Source organism: Dreissena polymorpha, chromosome 8 (genome assembly GCF_020536995.1).
Source record: "Dreissena polymorpha isolate Duluth1 chromosome 8, UMN_Dpol_1.0, whole genome shotgun sequence".
NCBI lineage: Eukaryota > Metazoa > Mollusca > Bivalvia > Myida > Dreissenidae > Dreissena > Dreissena polymorpha.
The window spans coordinates 104,893,770-104,917,706 of NC_068362.1; the positions used below are offsets into that span (position 1 = coordinate 104,893,770).

The 23,937-nt window shown below is 34.6% G+C and overlaps 1 protein-coding gene and 1 long non-coding RNA gene across 2 annotated transcripts; one reads left to right on the top strand and one right to left on the bottom strand.

Annotated features, from left to right (window-relative positions):
- Positions 1-8,124: 8,124 nt before the first annotated feature.
- On the top strand, positions 8,125-12,295 carry LOC127843223 (uncharacterized). Its single transcript, XR_008032141.1, has 3 exons — positions 8,125-8,255; positions 11,034-11,105; positions 11,924-12,295. It is a non-coding gene; the product is annotated as an uncharacterized LOC127843223 (long non-coding RNA).
- A 5,704-nt stretch (positions 12,296-17,999) lies between these two features.
- LOC127841840 (leukocyte elastase inhibitor-like) lies at positions 18,000-23,659 on the bottom strand. The gene is made up of 2 exons (XM_052370964.1): positions 23,462-23,659; positions 18,000-20,440 (listed from the first exon to the last, which is right to left on the bottom strand). Exon 2 carries the CDS (start codon positions 20,400-20,402, stop codon positions 19,245-19,247), a length of 1,158 nt encoding a protein of 385 aa, XP_052226924.1. The 5' UTR covers positions 20,403-20,440; positions 23,462-23,659; the 3' UTR covers positions 18,000-19,244.
- Between the last annotated feature and the right edge of the window lie 278 nt (positions 23,660-23,937).

Here is a 23,937-nt window from a genome sequence, read left to right on the forward strand (position 1 = left end):
TGTGATCAGTTATTATTCAAAACAATAAGCTTCGCATTATTGGCAATAAATGTTGTAATAAATGTAATAGGCACAAATACAGTACTTATTTACACTTATTTACACAAAAAATCACCACTATGCAAGATATTCTTGAAACAAATATATATACATTGATCCGTAAAATAACTTCTCCTCCCATAAGCGAAAATAATGCATTACATACTAGTCGCCGCACTCCAGTGCGACGCCAATCAGCTTCTATGTTTGTATTACGGCGCACGTTTCTGTTGCATTAAATTTAAATGAAAAGTATCATCTCGACCCAAGACAACTCATGTCGTGTACGCTTTTAAATTGAATATACGATAATAGGATAATAGTGTAACCTAAGCACGTATTCACCAACCCATTCTGAGACTTCAATGAAAAATAGACTTACAACCGATGACAATTCGTTTAGGGTTAAATAATTTCGGGTTATAGTTTTTCAGTGTTTCATAAATAAGTTGTTATAATAAAAAAATGTGTAGTTATAGTCGTTATAATTACATTCCGCGTCTAATTGTACATGTACTGTTCTCTTCAAGTATAACTGTTTAAATACTATTTTCTTCATGTTTTATTCTTCATCTTTGTAACAGAACAAATTGGTGAATTCGGGTCCATGGCTTAAAACCTACAGGTATTTTACATTACGCGTGTCTGCATATAAATGCGAATGTTAAAACAGGAAGTATTTATTATAAAAGCACATCGAACTACACAGTAATTTCCCGCGGAATTCAGACACGCAGTGCTTCTCGTGTTGTTTAACATTTCAGAATAAGTAAGCTGGCGCTTTTTAAGTAACCCTACTAGACTACAGCTTCTGTATGATTAAATGCTAGAGGGTGGGTGGACTGTGTACGTTTATTACAGTTTTTATCTATTTACCGATGAAGATCTTTGAACCTGACTCATGTTATTTTGATGTACGAAAAATACAATCGGTGACCCCTAAATCCAACTTGCTGCTTAGTAGACGACAGGCCATGTATGTACAAGATCTGTTGCAGACGCATACTTTCGTCCTCTACCCCATTAACAATGATGGAATTTGCATAAATTAGTTCACAGTAAGCACCATATCATAGCTCAAGCGTTTGTCTTACTTAAATTACTGTTTGATGCATTAAGCAAAATGAAAAAATATAACATTCAAAAACATTTACAGATACGAGTGTCAATAACATATTTTACATATTAACTCAAATCCTATGGCGAAACGGAGCAATGGAGGAGTAGCACTCATGACATTTATTGACTGACAAGTTTAACCACAATTCGTTGGCAGTTAATATGGTTTGTTTCATCATCGTATAATGCACGTACTTTGCATCAATTGTAGCCATTCATATATTTGCGTCGTAATTATTACGAAATACATCTTTCTGTGATATTAATATTAGCATAAACTGTACTGAACGTGCTCATATTGATCAATGATATTCTATAACCCAGTTATGCCTAGCGTCTAGAAAAAAGGACTTGGCAAACAGCGTAGACCCAGATGCCGTCTTATCATGGTCTGCGCTGTTTGCTTACATGAATTTCTGTAAGAAATATTCTAAATATAGAAATAAATATTCATGACATCCCCAATTTTGGAAATAAATTGATCCAATTTAGAAGGATGGGAGAGTCCACTAGGCATAAATGGGTTAAATTCGCGGTCTCGTATGCCCTTCTTTGTGCTATAATTTGTGAATTCCCTTTTATTATAAACTGCTATCCACACATGTTTGTGGTGGCTGTAGTACGTTTCTAGTTCACCAACATCTTTATAACTGTCAAAGTTCACAAATATCAAATCGTTTATTATTATTAATATTAAAAAAGGTTTAAAGTAAAGCTCAAGACATAGTAGTTATGAACCTTTTTTGGGTCGCGGTCACAGATTTCACAATCTAAACGCGGACCCTGAGTTCAAGGTCAAGGTCACAAGGTCAAAACTTGTATGCGCTTGGAAAGGTCTTGTCCAGATACACATACGTACCAAATATGAAAGCAATATCTGAAGTTGCTCTGACGTTATTAGCTTTTTCTAATCGCGGTTGCAAATTTCGAAACCTGAACGCGTACCCCAAGTTAAAAAATGTCATGCGCATGGAAAGGTGTTGTCCAGATACACGTGCGTACCAAATATGATAGCAATATATGAAGGGACTCAGTAGGTATGAGCCTTTTTCGAATCGCGGTAAATGATTTCGAAACCTGAACGCTGACCTCAAGTTCAAGGTCAATGTCACAGGAGTTAAATATTTTATGCGCATGGAAAGGTGTTGTCCAGATACACATGCATACCAAATGTGAAAGCAATATCTGAAGGGACACAGAAAGTATGAGCCTTTTTCAAATCGCAGTCGCAGATTTTGAAAGCTAAACGCTGACCTCAAGGTCAAGGTCACTGGGGTAAAAATTTGTATGCACATTGAAAGGAGTTGTCCAGATACACATACATACCAAATATGAAAGCAATATATGAAGGGACACAGAAGTTAAGAGCCTATTTTCAAAAATTGTGACGCCGCGGACGCAGCCGCCGACACCGCCAAAAAGTAACACCTATATGTTCCCTGACCATAGCCATTATAATGCATAATATTTGAATATCTTAGAAGGAAAGACTATATTTGTAACATTCAAAAGATATTACGAAAGTGCGTGACTTCGCTTAGTTTAACACGATTTGATCGATAGAATTTCGAGGCATTGATCGTAATCGATGCTTGGAAAGTATGGTTCTTGGAATATTCCAGAGGACAAGGTGGGGTATTGTTGGCGTCGCTCTGGAGAGCGGCGACTAGTATGTAATGCATCTTTTTTCGCTTATGGGAGAGGAAGTTATTTTACGGATCAATGTATATATTTTTGTTTTAAGAATATCTTGCATAGTGGTGATTTTTGTGCAAATTAGTGCAAATAAGTACATTTGTGCATATTACATTTATTACAAAATTTATTGCCAATAATGCAAAGCTAATTGTTTAGATTAATAACTGATCCACAACTGATCACAGGGGAAAGATTACAGGGACTGGGCAAATACGCGAAACTTTTTGGTTTTGTATAAAAACAAAACATAATCAAAATTTATTTATTTTGTGGTTTTTCTAATTTGCTTATTTAGTGGAGAATCAATGTAGTACGATATTTGACGACCTATCGCGCAAGCACACACACACACACAATATCTTTATTTCTGTCACGTTACATGATAATAACAGACATGGCATAAGCATAAACATCGCTATTGGTCGTGAGACTGTGTTCTATCACATGATATTCGATAAACATATTTGAACGTTTTCCATAACAGAGACATAATTGGAATTGTATACTATAACCAAACTTTAACTTTGTAAAAATGTCGTACCGGGGACAGTTGTGCGTACCATTTTTGATATTTTTATTATATGTATGAATTGAATGAATATTGTTTCAGTGATACGAATTTAAACAGATTTTTTTTTGCATTTATAGAGGTTTTCCGCGGTAATTTTATTAGAATATTTTACCTTTATTATATTAGTAAAGTCAAATAAAGAAAAATATATAAGTCCGAAAATAGCAATTGAAGATATTTGTATTAAAATGAGTGTAGTAAAAAGATCTAATGAATTGTAAGAAGCGTCCCAACGTAAATGATGGTAAATAGGCAAAAGTATCAACAATTTAAAGCATTTAGTAAAACGCACAAAGACATAACTTTGATGCAATATTCGAAGGTAGCGGGTTATAAGAAATAAAACATATACATATAAATACAACACATAGTACACATATTGGTTACATCTGTTAGAAGTTAGAAGTAGACTATACACGTGTTTAAGAAATTTGGTCATATGTTTTTTAACGAAATATAATCGAAGTGCATAAACAATTTATACTTGTTTACAATTAAGCATCTTGAAAAAGAAAAAAAGAACATAAGGTGAATGTAGTCGGAATTTACAACTCATTTGAAAGAACATGCAACGAATCCAACACTACAATAATGTACATTAGAATAAGTAATTAAATCGTACAACAATAATAGAAGTAAAATTGCGTATAACAAGTATGTTCATTGGATAATTTAACCTCATAGAATCGAAGAGGTGGATATTAATCGATTTCGTTTGCTAGAGTATGGAATCAGTGGCATGCAGCCTGTGATGTAATTATTTTTAGCATTCTATACATAGATGGTGACGTCACTACGTTATTGTCACCTCTATACTTAGACGCATCAAACACCTCCATTTGGAGGCATTTATGACTACGACACAAAAAAGTCCGCGGTTGAATGAAGAATTTGCTTTATAAGTAAACATTCGTGTAATGATTTAAAAGTTAAGTATTATTTTGTTCAGTCTTACGGTCTCATGTTAGTATCAATTAAAATTTTCGTTAGTTTTCAACAATTTCGCTTTTTATTCACTTTTTTTTAAAACTGTATTTTAACTTTCGGTTGTAAAACAACATGTATCCTTTATTGACGAAAGTTTGCAATGAAATAGCGTTTTCTCAACCGTTGCCGACTAGTATGGGAACAATTTGATATTTCAAGTGGCTCCATTTGCATTGCAAGAGAAGTTCAAATAGACTTGTTCAGTTGGTTAAATTTTGACACCCTAATTATACATTTTTTTATAAGTGCCTGATAGATTTTTTTTTCAAATAATTGAGATCAATGAAAAATTTAGTAAAAGCACAGCATTGATGTTCTATGATGGTCATTTTTAGTGGAATAGTATGTTACAATAAAACAATTATAACTATTGAATTAATTAATTTAGATTAGGTGTCATCTTTAAATGGGGTAATAATTCATTATATGAGATTAGCACATTATATAGTTGAAAATAACACTTTAATGACTTACCATAGTAAATTAAAGTAGCATAGAATATGTTGCAGGTCATAAAATGTAAAACTGAAGTTGAAGAAGCTTTACAAATATTTAACACTGACAACACTGTTGATTTTCAAAAAAAAAATCCTTCCTATCTACCTGCCCTAGTTTTTTGGGGCAAATTTAAATAGTATTAATATCATTGAGTTAAATTATTAAAATATCAATATGTTTTGATTACATTAGCTAATTATATTATTATATTTATAATTCAAATTCTATTTTAATAAGTCTTAATTAGCTACTAGTAAAATTGAAAATACCAGTGACATCCAATAATTGGATTATGTGCGTATGAATGCATGTTTGTTTTTGACAGTTACATAGTACCCTATTTAATTGGATTAAAAACAACAAATAACTATAGTTTCACAACCCAGCCCAAGTTTACTCAAACTGAATTAATTCATCAATTGATCCTATTTAATTATATTAAAAACCACATGCGTAAGATTTTGAGAATATCCCATGTATTCCTCTTGTATTCCTCTAGTACACAAACATGCACTAACTAATGATTTACATGCACTCCTTAAACAGTTTAACAAAAATAATGAATGATTAATCCAAAGAAATCAACAAACAAGCTGCTTCATATAAAAAGTTAATTACATAAGATTTCATAAGCAAAATAATCATTTTGATAATAAATCAAGATTATACTTCAACCAAGCCATTATAAATTTATTGTGGGGTGGGGGGATGTAAGCACTTAGGGGGGGGGGGGGCATCCGGAATTTCTGCTGAGGGCGACAGTGTTGTTAATGTGTCTTTGGAAGAAATAGTTGAAGGAAAGTACTCATTGGTGTATGCCCATCCAGAAGCATGTCTGAGCATATCAATACTACTACTACTACTACTACTACTACTACTACTACTACTACTACTACTACTACTACTACTACTACTACTACTACTACTACTACTACTACTACTACTACTACTACTACTACTTCACCTTATTACAAATAACATGGAATTCACAAAATTACTGAAAATGCTTTGAAATAAATGCAAATTTTAAATTTGAAACAAAACAACCTAAGCAATACATAATAAGAAACACTACATTATTGAAACACTGATACCATGAACATTTTAGGGTTTAACACCTTATGTTCATGTACCAGACCTTTTATGTACTACCAGTACTTTGAAACTTTACGTACCACCTACATAAAATATAGGTGTTATTGTCCATTCATTCATAGCAGTCCTAATGAATTAAGGTCGATCTCTAAACATGAATAAAGTCTAAAGAAGAAAATCATTTGATTTTTTTACAGTTTGAACATTAAGGTCATTCTCTCTTCTCTTCAAAGTATCACATTTCAATTATACAATATAATACAAACATTTTAGACTTTATAATCCTTAGTCAGGATAAGATAAGAGACAAATGAATTTTTATAATTTACTTCGATTTCAGGTAAGACTAATAAATCATTTATTAAGTACTACATGTACTTGGGCTAATAAATCACACTAAGACACTCAGTGACACTAAGACAATCTGACAAAAAATAAAATCTATGGCCAATATATAAGTCTTAATTCATAAATACTATCACACAAAATACATTTCATCAATAACACACATTCATATTGAATTAGTTATCTCTATATATTATAAATATGGTAAATAAAGCAGTTTAATAGTGTCAGATAGTGTTACATAAAGTGTCGGTACATAAACGGACTGGTACGTGAGGTGTGACATTCAACATTTTAAAAATCAGTAAACAATTTATGAACTTCATTGTTTTGCATATACGCAATCAAAGCATATTTATTAAAAATTAAAACACACTGTTCATGGCTGTATCTTTTTATTTATAAATGCATCAACTATTCTGGTTATTAATACATTTTTAAAATTATATAAAAACAAGAGCACCATATAATGGGTGCCAAGCTAGGCTGCGGTCCAGTTTTGAATAAATGAAATGTATAAAAAAATAGAGGTGAGTGACCTTGACCTTTGACCTAGTGACCCCAAAATGGGTGTGGAGTGTAGAAATCATTAAGGTGCATATACATATGAAGTTTCAAAGTTATAGGTGGAAGAACTTTGATTTTAGAGCCGATGTAAAGGTTTTAGCACGACGCCGGACGTCTGACGACGAGCTGTCTATGACAATACCTGGGGTTTTCCCCGAAAACAGCCGAGCTAAAATTGAGCATACAGTGTTTTTTATCGTTCAAATTTGGGTCAGGTAAGAGGCCCCATTCCCAATTGAAAAAAAGTATATATTCTTCCCAAATGGGACCTAAAAATTCCCAATGGAAGGTTGCCACACAAAAAATATATTTTAATAATTATATAAACATGTAAATTATCTCAAAGTCAAGCTTAAGAAGTTGAACCTCAAATTATATCATATTGAAATCACTATTATTATCAATTTGAAAGTATTTTTAATCATAAAAGCAGCAAATCAATCTCCCAAATGTACTCAAAAGAACACGTTATTTCCCAATTTAAAGGGACCCGGCCCCATTCCCAAAATGGTGAAAAAAAAACACTGGCATATAAATTAAATGGAAAACATACAATATTATGTCAATAAAAATAAAGCTGTAAAATCTCACCTGCTCGTCTTCGATGTTGCAATTAGAACATTCAGCATTTTAAGTATCTACTAAATAAATATATGAAAGTGCCAAATGTCCAAGATACCATGACGTCCTCCTCAAAATGTTAGATCCTTCGAACTCCATTTTATTTTATCCCTGATTAATACTCTCACACATTAGGCCTTCATGTAAGATTTCGTGTAATGTTCACAGCGTTTATTTTATATCGTTTACGTTCTCAAATTTCAGCAGGTATTTAATGTTAAATATTTATTTATGATTTAGATTTATTTACTATTTCGAAGATACCGTCTTGCAACGTGTTTAGTTAGTCTAAGTTAACTGTTTAGTGATTCTTACAAACAATAGACTGACATGAAAAGTGGCTCCTTTTGAAGCACAAACTGCATCCAAATATATATTACAGCTGGCCCAGTTTGATGGGGCCTGTTTTTGATAATAATTAATTACCATTTTTCACTTCCGTGTTTATTATGTTAACCAACGCCATGATGGAAAAAAGTCCGTTTCTCACAATGCATAGCGCGCATTCACACAGGTCAGAAAGACCGGTGTGACACAATGTTATTTTAGAACAATCGATGTACCCATTTGACCTGACTTACATGCCGAAATCGAGATCGCGTGTAGACCAGAGTTGGGTGTGTGTAAGCAGTGCGTTTATGAATGAAATTGGAAGTTTTGCACGTGCTCTGCAAAAATTCAGGGATAACTAATTCGGATTAGCCCTAAATTGCAGGTATGTATGTTCATTTATTTTGATTTAGTCTCACGGATTAATTAGTCAATTATTGTGTGTTTGTGAACGCATCCATAATTTTACGAGTAAACAAGCTTGTGCGTTTAGCCATGTTAATGTTGTTGCACTGCATTAATTCAATGTATTTGATGATATTTGGGCGTGTGGAGTAATATCTGGGGATCAATTGACGCCTTTGTTCTGTAAAGTGTGGGCACACAAGGACGTAGTGGAATTTGTCTACTTGTTCTCTTAATCCTAGCTGGAGGCAAAAGGTGCAGTATCTTAAGTTATGAGGAATGTTAGACCATCTTTGTACTTCAACAGGCAGTTTGTGGTTAGCAATTCGGAATTTAATGAGGTTTGTTGAAAGGTTACTTGGAAGTGATGTTATGTACTTTTCGAGTTTAATATTGTTTTTGAACAGGAGAAAGTGTTTGCCTTTGTTTGACGTGTTTAGTTTTGCTTCCCATTCTTGTAAAAATTGATACATTAGGGTTTGTTTAATTGTCTGGTGGACGTTATTTGTGTTGATATAATTTTGGGCCTCGAAAATGTATGTATTTCCTGTTTCGTTGAATATCTGTTTAATGTAGTCGAGCCACTTGTAAGTTTGAGGACTATTTAGCATATACTTATATAGGATGTATGTGTATTTTGTGTGGTCGCCATTTATTATATTTGACCAATATTGTATCATCTTTGTTTTGATTTGTATTTAAAGTGGGTATCTGCCCAGCTCTGCGTAGAGGAATGAATTGGGTGTTGATTTTCTGGAATTTGTTATTTTCTTGAGAAAAGAAATATGTAACTTCTCCAGATTGTTTGTGTTTTCGTATCCAATTATTTCGGTGGAGTATGTTAGAATTGGTAGGATTGTGTTATTGAATAAGGTTATTTGCAAGTCGAGTGGAAGATCGAGATTGTTTATTCTTTTGTATAGTAGATGCAGTGCTTTGTTGGCTTGTTCTTCAATATGTGTTCTTGCTTTAAAAAAAAAGTTCTTTTATTGGTGCCAAATAGTATGACTTTTGTTTTATCTATATTTACTGTTAGTTTCCATTGTTTACAATATTTTTCGAAATCGTCTAGACATTTTTGAAAAGATTTGGGGGAATCTGCTAGGAGAATCATGTCGTCGGCGAACAGTATGGCTATAAGTGCAAGAAAATGCATTGTTTCTCCATGATGGTATTGGATTTGGATCTCTTTGTTGATGCTATTTTTAAGGTATTCGAGTAAGTCATTTAGGTAGTAGGAGAATAAAAGAGGAGAAAGGTTGTCCCCTTGTCGGACACCCTGGTCGCAGGCAAAGAAAGCTGAGTTTTCATATTTTGTTTGGACACATGATTTGATGTTGTCGTATATGTTTTTTATAATTCGAATGAATTTTCCTTGGACATTGTTGTTAATTAATTTATGGAATAGTTCTGCTCTGGGTATTAGGTCAAAGCATTTAGTTAAGTCTACAAAGCCCACAAATAGTTTACTCTTTAATTTTTTCATGTTGTTTATAAGAAAATTTAGGCAGAATATGTTGTCTGTTGTTGAGAAGTTTTTACGAAAGCCAGCTTGATTTTGGTTGATTATGTAATTTGCATTGCTTTACCTTGTCAATCTTTCATTTAAGACGGATGTAAATAGTTTGACTAGACAGGATAAAATCGTTATGGGCCTATAGTTTTCGGGGCTATCCCGTGGGCCTTTTCCTTTGTATATTGGAAAGATGTAACCTTTTGACCAGGTGTCTGGTAAAGTTCCACTGTCAAATATCATGTTCAAAAGTATTGTATAGATTGGCAACATCAGAGTTTTCGTGGCTTTAATATAATCATTGCAAATATTGTTGGCCTGGCTACATGTTTTGCCGTTTTTACATTTGTTGATCATTTTATCAATTTCATCACGGGTGATGGGAGAATTAAGGGTAGTTTCTGTGTTGTTGTCGATTATATTTGGTTCAACGCTATAAGGTCATGCTCACTTGTGCTTTCATGTGGTGTTGTGTTTAAGTCTTTGAAAAATGTATACAATTGTTCGATGCTTTGTAAAATTTCATCTTTTTGACTTTCCAGTGATTTTAGGTAATTCCAATAATGCTTTGGTTGTTTGTTTTTCATGGTTCGTAATTGGGTTTGAGTACGATGTATATGTTTTTGTGATGGAAATGCACGATCCGTTTGTATTCTTTACTTGCATGGTTCAGTGCGTTTTTATTGTCTGATGTTTTGTTTTGATTGTAGAGTTTACGCATTCGTTTGTAGGTTAATCTCTTGTTATTACATTATGGCCCGTACCAGGGTTTAGATTTGATTGAATTTGTTGTATGACGTTGGTTTTTATGTTGAAATAATGTTGGTTGAAATGTTTGCACGGCTGTCGTATGGAATAGTTGTGCTATTTGTGTAAGGGCCATATTGATAATGTTGTTGTTGTTGCGACTATTATTGTCGGTTTTGATTAAATTGTCGTGTTGAATAGTATTATTATTGTTGTTTTCGTTGATGTTGTTGTTGGTGGCTGTTGTGTTAAGGAACGTAATGTTGGATGAAGTAGAAGAAGTAGCAGAAGTAATATTAGAAGAAGTAGTAGTAGTAGTGCAAGAAGTGGTAGTGGTAGTATGAGCCGCTCAAATTGTAGTATTAAGTAACGAGTAAATTGGTGTTAAATCATGATTTTCTAAATTTGAGACAAATTCGGCTTGTTTATATGATTTCCATAGCCGATTTTGGTGTTGTTTAGGGTTTTGATTGTTCATAATCTCGATCACTTTTGCAGGTTTGAAGTTCAAGGACAACAGAGAGTGGCCATCAGAGAACACTGGGTCAAGTTCTACGATTTCAAAGCTGTGTAAGTATTTTAGGGTATGTACTGAGCAAAGGGTGTAGTCAATAACAGAATTCTCTTTGAATGTTAAACGACCTATATTCTTATCTTTACTAAATCTTCCATTTAAGATGAGTAGATTGTTGTTCCTACAAATATTTATTATGGCTTTGCCTATTGCGTTTTTTAGGATCGCACGAGCTCCTCGTTATATTCATATTATGTTTGTGTAAATTATACTCACGGTTAAAATTATTTATCATGTCATTGTCGAAACCAAAGTATTCGGACAAGAAATCATCTAATTCTATGAAGTCGGTTAATTGGGCTGTATGACCGTTAGTGTCGCCTGTTATTATAACGTGACTATATTTGTTGCTCATATCAGTGACCTCTTTTTCGAAATTATTGAGCTCATCTTGGTTAAAGAATCTTGATGATTCTGGTGGGATGTACACTATCCCAAGTAAGACCCCGTGTTCGATTGTAATGCAACCTTTTTTTAAGGTTTACCCAAAGCATATAATCGGAGTCAGTATTGATAATTTCTACAAATTTGAATAATTGTTCTTTGATAAGAATACCCAGACCACCTGACTTTCTATGAAATTTCATTTTTCGTGGTTGGGCTATAAACTCAAATCCATCAATTTTAATTATATCATGCTCGTCTATTTTGCATTCTGTGCAGCAAAATATGTCAAACTGATTAATATATTCAACAAAGTCTGGGTAAAAACACCTTTTCTTTAGTCCACATACATTTAACGTTCCCATGTTTATAGTTTCTGGAGGATCTGATTTTAATGTTGTACTTATTGGGTTTTTGCTTATATTTTCAGGAACGGACGTTTTGCACGGAGAGGCGTTACGGGGAGTGTCCGGGGAGCGGGAATTGGGGAGTGCACAGTGTACATCAACGCCATCTGTTTTGGGCAAGGTAGCGCCAATGAATACGTTTGACTGGCAATCCTTTGGATTTAAAATTGTATTGTCGCTCACAACATTGGGAGTGTTGGATTCTTTATGCATCCGATTGGTTTGCGCGTCTAGTGTGCGCTGTAGCGCTTGTGTGTGGCGGCAGTGGCGTGTTTTGGAAGACGATGGATAGCTTAGGCATGCATCGCAGATATATGTGGTGATTGAGGAGTAAGGCGTATCTGGTAAAAAGTGTACGTTACTGGATACAAGACTGAGACTGTGAGTGTTATTTGGGAAGGACTCTACGTTTATGTACGAGTCACATTTAAACGTTGTTTTATGTTGATCATATTCTATGTTATTGTTAGAGTTAGCAAATACATGGTCACGAATGGTTTCACAAGTATTATAAGAATATTCATTATGTTTAACTAATTGTTTTTTGCTAACAAATATATTGTCATTGACATTTGATGATAAAGCTTTGTCAAAACTGTCGTTTTCCATATGTGGATTCACTGTCCCCGTGTTCTCCTAGCACATTATTTTGTCTACTGTTGGGCAATTGGGTAGGTCGCACTGTGTCGCCTCTACATCAGACATGTTTCCATCTTTGTCCGTTAAAGTCAGGTATGATGGCTGCGTTGTCTTGGGTTTGGAAGGTCCCTTTCCGCGAGGCGAGTTTGGTGTTGACCTTGATCTCGGCGAAGCCGTGGGATTCGGCATTTTGATGGTAAGGTCCACTGGCTGTTGTCTGGATAGTATATTGGAAGGCGTAGTGGTACGAAAACGTACAATGTATAAGTTTATTAATAGACATATAATAACGATCGCTATACACAACTTTACCAAATAGCAGTACATAAATGATGTCAGCCGGAATAGCTCAGTTGGGAAAGCGTTAGACTGAAGTTTTTACGCAACAATCATCTAGAGGCCCCCGGTTCAATCCCAGCTTCCGGCATACAAACGGAACAGTTTGGCGGCTGACAATTATTTTTAGTCAGGTTAATAAATATAATAAAGCTTTATTTTATGTAGACATTTTAAAATCCATTTTACTACAATTTGACAGTTTTATTAAAATTAATGGATGCCGCGTGGTGACAACGTTAATTTAAATTTCTTGCATCACTTAAATATCTTATAAAATTACACGTAATTTTATATTAACAAATAAATGCAAACAACATATCTATTATCCATGTATTTTTATGGCTGTCTATCATAGGCCCTAAATACTATCCCTACCACATATAAAGCGCAAAGCGCGACACGTATTATTGATTGTAACAATGAGTTGCGATTAAGGAAGCAGCCGCTTATCAAGGAGGAGCTTTGTCCCAGTAACCCGTTTCCCTAGAGTCAAGTACTCATCGGAGTTTTTTTTCTAAGAACCACATATAGAGCGCGAAGCGCGACACGAATTACTATCCAGGCGGTATGGTCCCTTAAGCATTATCCGACCATTACGTCCATAGTTATCTTCCTTAGAATTTGAGAAATTTTGAAATCGTTGTTCGAAGTTTAAAATTTTCATCCGATTGTTCCCAAACTTGCACAGGTTTTTTTATCAATGAGGACCCAACCCAAGCTCTATATGAGCAATATCGGACCATAAGTCCAGAATTATGTCTCTTTGAATTTAAATATAAAAGTGAAAAACTGCTTGGTTAGTTGATTATGTCAACATTTTTCATCAGATTCTTTTCAAACTAACAGTGTGTTCATATCAATGAGCATTTTTACCTCATTTAAAATGAGAAACATCGGGACAATAAGTCCATATTTTTTCTATTAAATTTGACAAAATAAAGAATTTCCACTTGTCTAAAAGATTTCACAACTTTCGTCTGAATCTTTCCAAACTTGTTAAGTGTTTTTATATCAGTATTACTCGAACCCTATTGAAAATAATGAATATCGGAGCAATAAATCTATTATGATCTTTTACTAAATTTCAAAGTATTGTGAAATGCAGCTTCTTTATGCTATTTACAGTTTTCATTCATTTTTTTTTCAAACTTGTACAGTGTTTTCATATCAATGAGTACTTAACCTCTATCGTAAATGAGCAACGTAAGAATAAGTTCAGAATCACCTCCCCTTGAAGTTGAGAAAAATATGAAATTACGCTTACAAGATGATGCTGATTGTTTTTAAACCTACACAATTCTGTTCCATTAATGAAAACTGCACACGAATGCCAGTAAAAAAAGGAAACCAATGTAAATAAAATGAACTATGAAATATTTGGGGGTTACAACACAAAATCATAGATAATGGTCTTTTGGGGGTTATAACACAACATCATAAATAATGGTTATTCGGGGCTAATAACACAAAATTATAGATAATGGTTATACCAGTATCTTTATTATTTTGTTTAAAATAATCGGCCAATATATTAATATTTACAGTAGAAAAAAATCTTTCCATGTAACTTCATTGAGTGCCTTTTACACTGAAATTCCCGACGCCCTTTGATGCTTTGCATCAATACTTATCTTGTTTAGAAAAACATATGAATCAATCACACATCAACAATATCATTCGCAGCTGCGAAAGACCTCTTGTCACCACCCCCATACCCATAAACGATAAGTGCACATGAATAGTGTTAGATGGTTTCAACATTCAGTATATTACAGTGCCGTAGCAAGACCCAAATTTAAGCCGAGGCAGTATCTAAGGTCCTTCTAGTGGGGTCCGGGGCCATGCCCCCCCCCACTGATTTTTTTATACCTAGAACGTCTCTGGTGCGTTTTAAAGGCCATTTAAACTACATTTTATACCTAAATTATCGGAATCGTGGACGCTACATTTTACCGTTTGGTATCAATTAAGTTAACAAAAAAATCTGCTACAAGTTCATTGTCAATTTTATATTCTGGTACCATAAACGGTGTTTGAAGTGACAATGATGTAACAAACTTAACTACAGAAAAATAGTCATATACTTCATTTGAAGTCAGATAGAAAAAAAAAATTGAGACGCAGCTCTCTCATACAAGCCATAGTATGTATATGGATAATAGAATGTGCTTTACATATTTATTATTGAAATACTAAAATAAAATAGATCTACCTTATAATATGAAGAAACAGATCTATCAAACATTTTAGCGAATTATGTTTCATGATCATGTTTTATTATTCTTCAACTTTTAAATATCAATCTTATTGAACGCTAATTCAACTCTCCTGTCTCCAGTCGAATCCCACATTTGAAGTATTTGTTTTCGATCAACTGGAATGTGTTTATGCACAAACATTAAAGCGATGCCATTAAGCCGTTCCTCTTTCATAGTAGAACGTGTCCACGTTTTAAGCCTTCGCAATGCGCTTCAACTCCGCTCACGTGTACAATAACCAATAAAAAAATATTATTTCTTAAGTTAACATCAAATCAGCTTCCGCAAACTTGCTGTTGTAGTTCAGACAAGTTCACCGTGAAAAATTCGTGGACGATTTGTTTTTCCGTTTAGAGCTTGAAAGCACAATATGGGTTTTTAAAGAAATATTTAAATGCACTCAATCAAAAGCGTTTTCAATCATAAACACATATAAAAAGGATCATTGATGGAATTTACTTAAACACGGACCTACTGGGATTCGAACCAATGCAGTGAAAATATAATAGTGAGCATTGGATCCAGAGTATGACGCCTTACCGATTGCGCCACAGGGGCATATTGTTCATCATGAGGAGTACAAAAATTTACTTAAATCAGTAAAGTTTTTGGCCATTTTTCTTGTGTAACATTTTGTTTTAGCAATGCGTCATCATTTTCTATCATGAACGTTCTCAACTTCATTGACTATTAAAAAGAAAAGACTTGAACATCTTTATATCAAAAAAGTTTAATACGCGGGATATCATAATTTGAAAATTCTAACGTAAACACAGATTCTTACCACCTGAAACAGTCCCGGATTAAACTCGACGCCGGACATAAAGAGGAGAATTCCAATAAAAGCGAAAACGCCAACCACCCGAAGTGTGTCTAGGTTCAAAATAGACCCAGATCTGGCCGTAAAACACCCGATCCTCGCTCGGTACGTTCCGATGTCCACATTGATTGTAACATCGAAGTGTACAGTGCGACGCTTTGTTTAATATATGGATTTTCCTAATCATTTTGCTTGGCCATTTGGCTTCAATTGAAGTTATTAAAATGAAATAATTATCTGCCTCAACATGAACCAATTGTACTCAATAATAATATTTGTTTGTGAATATCATAGTGCCTTAAATTCATTAAATTGCCTCAATTTCTTATATAGATTTTATTCTTTGACATAAATTGTCCTTTTTTTCCTTGTAATCTCAACATTGCTCTGCAAATTTTAGCCGAGGCAACTGCCTCGTTGTGCCTAAGCGTGGCTACGGCGCTGTATTACATGTGGAAGTAAAATAATATATTTGTGTGACCCAAGATCATACCCTTTAGTTTTTTTCTGTTTTATTAATTGTTTCCCTGTCCTGTTCTCGATGGGTTATACTGAAAACGCAATACGCTTATCATACTAGAAGAGTTGTATAAAGGGATTCAAAAGAGCAGATAAAACGAATTGGGAGGTTTGAGTTATCATGTCCTTGACCTTGTTCGCGTAGGTGATGGCTTACTTGAATTTAAGATTGTTCGACATGGTCAGTTTTGTGTCGTTTAAGAGGCAAATCCTGTCGTTAATGTTTGAGGGGAAGCCCACGTCAATCTGGAAGTTGGTGGTAATATGTTGCCTTTCAAACTTATACTGTCTTGTTTGTTGTGTTGTGTTTTCATCCCAGTTTAAATGTTTACTCAGCGCATAGTGACGTTATAGGACATGTCTGTTTCAAACTGCAGCGTCCCTGGTGATCGTGTTTTTTCAACGAACCGTAACCATTTTCGCTTTTTAGCCGAGCTATTATAGCAACAAATGGTCGGACTGTTTCATGAAAATTGGACTATCAATGTGACTTTTAGACTGTTAACAAGGTTTTACAAGAGCCATATAAGGAATAATGCCCGTTACATAGCGGCCATGTTTTCACACCGGAACCATTTTCGAACTCATCCGAGATATCATAAGAACACATTTTCATATAATATGTTAAAGGCGATAGTAGCTATATGAATCTTTTTTCATATCATGCGACCCCAGGTGCTCGACTACTTTTGACCAAAGGAGCACGATACAACCCAAGTAAAGGGTCATAAGACGATGTTACATACCAAATATTAATGAACCGATGTGTGGTTTTATACATTTTTTTAGTTTTCATTTTCAAACTCTATTTTTATATCAAATAACGTACATATGCAATGGACATGAGAGTTTTGATTACTTTAAGAGAGGGTTACCGAAGGGTCATTCAAATATTTCCAGCGCTTCAGGAGGAGATGTTGTTCGCAGAAGAAAGTTAACGGACAGACGCTAGTCCGCAGTCACTTACGGCCGAAGAACAACACGGTCTCCTACAAGCTCCAAAAGAGCTCTATGTCATAAGCTTAGCTAAAACAGTAATATTAGCTGTTAAAAATTTGAGTTAATGAATTTTTAACTTATAATCATATAATATATATGCTATTTGCAATTAAAATATAAACAATATTGTCATTCTTCATATTTATGTTTTGGGGTATAATGTTTAAATTTTGTAAATGTATTTTATTTTTAGATATCCCGTCCGACTTAGTTTTTCAGAAAAAGTTCCCGTAAAACGAATTTCACTCTAAGCAATGGATTCAACTCCTATATTACGGGATGTCGTGAATGTGAAATGGGAATATTAATTTAAATTTTCGATATTTTATAGTTGAATAAACGTATGTATTTATTTAACATATCATAATTGACGAGATTTAAAATATATCTTGGTTGTTCGCTTTTCTTTATCCCTATTGTATTATTACAGTGATTCGGTAATAAATTAATCACAATGTGTCCACACAGTTTAATAAGGTGTATGCAGATTTGAACATCACAAATAATTTACTATGGCGGTTCAATAAATCACAATAAGCTGTTAATTTATAGAAATTACTTTATATAATAGAGTGTATATACAAAGAAGTTTTTTACATAAATACTGTGTAAACAACACAACGAAATACTAAACTACGAATCTAATATGTGCAAATATCCAATATAATATTTCTAGTAAATAAAAAATATCGCAAAATGAAATAAGAATTAAGACATGCAAATCACACTTTGTTAAACATTGTCTCTTTTTTTAGCTTACTACACCGCGAGAACACTTGATTTTGAATTTTTGTTCTTTGCGTTAAAGGTGGAATTTCATAAGACATTTAATTGCATCCGTTACAACAAATTTAAACGTGTCGCTTTATCTGAATCGCTCACACAATAACAGTCACGCTCATACTGTTAAATAAGTAATAATATACATTATAGCATACACGCAATAGAGACTTAGTGTGCGAAAGCATTCACTTGATTCCAATCAAAATGCAAGTTAATGAATACGAAGATAAAATATGTTTCCTCTTTGGAACGCTCATATTTGTAGGCGTGTGTATGAGATTTTTAAATATTTTATTATAAACCTTTTTTCTGCCCTCAAATACAAAATGTATTCAACATTCGAATAAAAGAATTGGTATCCGCTAATAGCGTTTCTTTTTCTGTTTCAAGCATGTAACTGTACTTCTTTTTATGCTAATACAAACACTCGGACGACTTTGGCACTTATTTCAATACATTCCATAGTGTACATACATAGTTCGTTTTTACTTTTCCGGACAAACACATTGATAATGGTATTTAATAAAACGGACCATAACACTAATTTGCTGTTATGTGACCGCATTTGTAATACAGACTGCGCCTCTCCTGCGATACGACTTCAAACGTCCGATTCTCAGTGCATTTTTTGCCATTCCGGTGTTTCAGATTGCGCCATATTGACACCAATTCTAAGATTAATACGTTCTCATCCAAAATTGCGATAAAAAAATCTCGGAGCACACATCGCCAGTTTTGGCAGTAAAATTCCAATACAATCTAGGTACCACAGTAAACGCACCCGATAGCTAAATCTTTTACACTAGTTTTTCATGAACTGCTTTAAAATGTTACATACACACACAGGCTATAATAAATAACAATGAAAAGGCATATGTTCGATAAACAAACTTAACCGCACCAATAATCAAATTGGGATAAACAGGCTATGGTCAATATATGCGCACTGTATTTATCAATGACGTCGTTGTGCTAAACACATGTAATCTAGAGTTCGTCTCGTGTCTGAGCAGATTTAGTTTCTAATCCAGTAAAGCGACCAACAAACAGTGGCGCCTTCAGCTGATAGTGCCAAATCAAAAACATGAACGGGTGATCAGCCGTGAACGTCAGTGGAGGAGCTGGCATGCTAGCACGGCATCTAACAATTGTTGCAGCAGTTGCAGCTGTAGCCTCTGTACCTTCTTCGTTTACATCCACAAACGCCTTGTGGAACACCTGATCAACAAACAAGTTCGTCCCCATTCCAGAGAGGTTAGCTTTGATTTTATTGAACACATCCGGCATTCCGAGAGCCGATAATGTATCACTAAGCTTGAATGAACTCTCAAGCTTGAATTTCGGAAAGGAAACTATAACAGTTGGTGAGGAAACATCTTTGATACAATGGTTCATTTTTTCGTAGTTTATTTTTTTCTCCATTTCCAGCAATCCAGTGACGGTATTTGGAAGTAGAACTACCATAGCCATTTCATCCCCAATGTAAGGCAGATGTAAAACCTTACAATCCAGAGCTGTATTTTCGCCATATCGCACTTTCTCCATTTCTCGCTTCATCATGCTAATCTTCAAAGATTTTCCGTCAAATGTATGAAAATCAGTTTGTGTTGTACTCTTTGGCTCAAACTGTGTCGCCCAGTTTCCTTTGAAATAGATGGCATTTGCAACTACCATTTTTGTAGATGCATCAATAGATCCGTTAGGCAGAAGGTTTTTTATCTTTTCATTGGTGACTTCCTCTACCCATTTGTTTATTTCTTGTCTGCTTCCCTCTGGGTTGGTTGTGAAGTCCACATATTTGACATCTGAGGCAAAATGTTTGACTACAGCTTTAATATAATCTTCCAAAATGCTTTTATCACTGTTCGGATAGAGTCTGTTAGCGCTTCTCAGTGTGACATGATCGCTCCCTGTATTCAACACTTTAAATAATTGCTCAGCATCAGCAAGTATCGACTGTTGATCATTGGATTGAAATTGAAGAGTAGAAATCATTTGATTTCTGGTTTCATTTCTTGCTCCAGTTTGAATCATCGTCATGACAACAAAAATGCTGCTAGGCGACATGAACAGGTTGCCATGGGGATTGTGAGAAACAACATGTTGAAAGAGGTCCAAAGAAAATTTTGGAGAACTTGATGACATGGTTGTCAATTGATTAAAATACAATTGTTTAAAGGTTTCTGCAACAGGAGAAAAAGAGCATAATTAATATATGTTAGTGAATTTCATGGCAATTAATCCAAAATGAATATTTTAAATAGTTACTCAGTTTATCATTGGCAATCACAATAAACAAATGCCATGTGGTTTCAAAATGATACCAAGAGGGACTGAAAGGCCCAAAGTCGCTCACCTGGGATTTAAACAAACTGACCTGTCATGTGCAGCCCAAGATGTCAACTTTCATGAAGAGTGAACAATTAATTAAACTTCTAGAGTTCTAACAAGGTTTTACTATAGCCATATAAGGATAAATTCCCCGCTCCCTGGCAGCCACGTTTCAACAGACCGGAACCATTTTCAAACACATCCCCGATATCATTATAACACATGTTCTGACCCAGTATCATGAATAGTGGACTATGAATGTGAAACATAGCCATATAAGGAAAAAGCCATGCCCCCTGCCGGCCATGTTTTTAAACCAACGGGAACCATTTTCGTTCTTGTCCAAGATATCATTGGTACAAATCTTCTGACTAAGTTTCATGAAGACCGGACTATAAATGTAGCATCTAGACTGTTAACAAAGTTTTTGTATAGCCATATAAGGAAAATGTCCCGCCCTCCCCCCTGGTGCCAATGTTTTTCAACCAACCGGAACCATTTTAAACTCGTCCAAGATATCATTAGGACAAATCTTTTGACTAAGTTTCATGATGATCGGACAATAAATGTGGCCTCTTGAGTGTTAACAGGGTGTTACCATAGCCATATTAGGAAAAATGCCCCACACCCTGGTGGCAATGTTTTTCAACTAACCGCAACCATTTTCGAACTCAACCAAGATATCATTGGAACAAATCGTCTGACCAATTTTCATGCACGACGGACGACAGACAAAAGGCGGTCACAAAAGCTCACCATGAGCACATTGTGCTCAGGTGAGCTAAACCAGCAAACAGATGCCTGAAATATACAGGGTTTGTTAAACGATATTGGGGAATGGGCCTGGGTTTTTTTTTAGGGGAAAAAAAATTGCGCGAAACGCCGGATTTTGGGGAAAAGAAAGGAAAGTCTTAAATAATCAATTTAATATATTTTACTGTTTTAAAAGCAAATTTAAGGCAACAAATTATTTAATTATAAAATACTGTTTCTATTTCTACACTGGACCAGGTTAACTTCTAGAATTAAAGGTTTAAACAAAATCTCTTTTTTTCTTTTTTTAGATATCATTGTTTTGGGGAAATCTCTGGAAAATGGAAAAAACGTCTAGGGAAAAGGGCCGATATTCGGCGCCTCTCAAAGAAGGAATAAAAACCATGATATATCATATGCTCCCAAAGTAAATGCTTGTCAGTGAGGTAAAGTTAATTAATCAATTAACTTGTATAAGTAGAAGAGTTAATCTTACAAGTTAACAAGTGTTGTCACTACTTTTACAACAAGCATGCGACGTATTATTTTGATCAAAACTTGTGTTCTTTACTTTCAACGTTGGGGAACATACAGTCCTCTATTGATATAGGACTTTTCATTACAATCAATAAGGAACTAAACTTTTCCCTTTGCGCACAAAACTTAAACAAATACATAACAAGTGTTCCGCGGTTGGAGACAAAGCCCCTTCAAACAGGGCTTTGAACTAGTGACCCCAATTTCAATAGGGGTCATCTACTTAACAAGGCCAATGCGCATGTGAAGTATCAAGCCAATCCGTAAATTCGTTGATGAGTTATTGATCGAAAACAATTTTTTTAACTTATTGTGACAGTGACCTTGACCTTTTACCTAGTGACCCTTATTTTGATAGGGTTAATCTACTTTCCAAGGTCAATGAGCATGGGAATAATCAAGCCAATTGGTCGATTCGTTGACGAGTTATTGATCAGAAACGCGTTCCCACTTATTGTGTCAGTGACCATGACCTTTGACCTAGTGACCCCAATTTCAATAGGGTTCATCTACTGTCTAAGGCCAATGCACATGGGAAGTATCAAGCAAATCGGTGAATCAGTTGACGAGTTATTGATTCAAAACGATTATACTTGTAATGTGTATCGGTGACCTTGACCTTTGACCTAGTGACCCAATTTCAATAGGGGTAATCGACTATCCAAGGCCATTAAACATGAGAAGTATCAAGCCAATCGGGCAATTGATTGATAAGTTATTGATCGGAAACGATTTTCATACTTAGTGTGATAGTTATCTTGACCTAGTGATCCCTATTTCAATAGGGGTCATCTACTGTCCAAGGCAAATGCACACATGAAGTATCAAGCCAATCGGGCGATTCGTTGACGAGTTATTGATCGGAAACAATTTTCACGCTAAGTGTGATAGTGACCTTGACCTTTGACCTAGCGACCCCAATTTCAATAGGGGACATCTACTGTCCAAGGCAAATGCACATGTGACGTATCAAGCCAATCGGTAAATTCGTTGACGAGTTATTGATCGGAAACAATTATCACACTTTGTGTGATAGTGAATAGTGACCTTGACATTTGACATTTGACCTAGTGACCCTAATTTCAGTAGAGGTCATCTACAGTCCAATGCCAATGCACAGGTAAAGTATCAAGACAATCGGTAAATTCGTGAACGAGTTATTAATCTGAAACAATTTTCACACTTAGTGAGATAGTGACCCTAAACATTGACCTAGGGACCCCAATTTTAAAAAGGGTTATCTACTGTCCATTGACAAATTATTGATCGGAAACGAACTGGTCTACCGACGTTTAGACTGGTCTAACGACAGACAGCCTGCAAAACAATATACTAGAAACGTGTTTTTTTTAATGCATGTGTAACATATAATGCAGTAGGTCAGTACATATTGCGTAAGCGCTAATCTGAAAAACATGTTTAATTCAATTCAGTGTTAGACACATGCATTCTTTTAAATGATATTTTTATTTAAAAAAAAAGAAATATACCAGTCCACTTCCCAACAAATATTTATAAAAACTAATTAAATATACGCCTTGCTATTATTTCACATACATTTTTCAAAAAGGAAAATTGCTTACCTGATGTCGCTTGGTCAGTTAACGGCAGCGCCTCAACGTAACTAGATATTTTAGTCTATTTAACAGTTTTACGAATAATCAGTTCAAGCGTTTTGCTTACGATGTGAGTGTTTATCAAGATAATTGAATTTTGTTTGAATACTAAGGAAGATTTATTCAAATAGTTTCCTGTACCATAATGTAATGTAATCCTGCAAAGATAACATTTAATAATCTACCCGGAAGTAAACACAGTAAAACGATATTTTTCCACAGGTGTCGCTTCGCGTCTTTCATAAAAGCAGTGACGTGCACCTCTATGTATATAATGACATTATCATTTAAACATGTAAACCTAAAAAAAGTTGTCGTGAAGATGTAGAGACGACCTGTAAATAAACTTAACAATCTATCACTGATCTGCATAAAACTGATTGGCGCTTACAAGTAACTCAGGTTTCCAAATTACGAGCGTACATCCCATTTAAGACTGACTT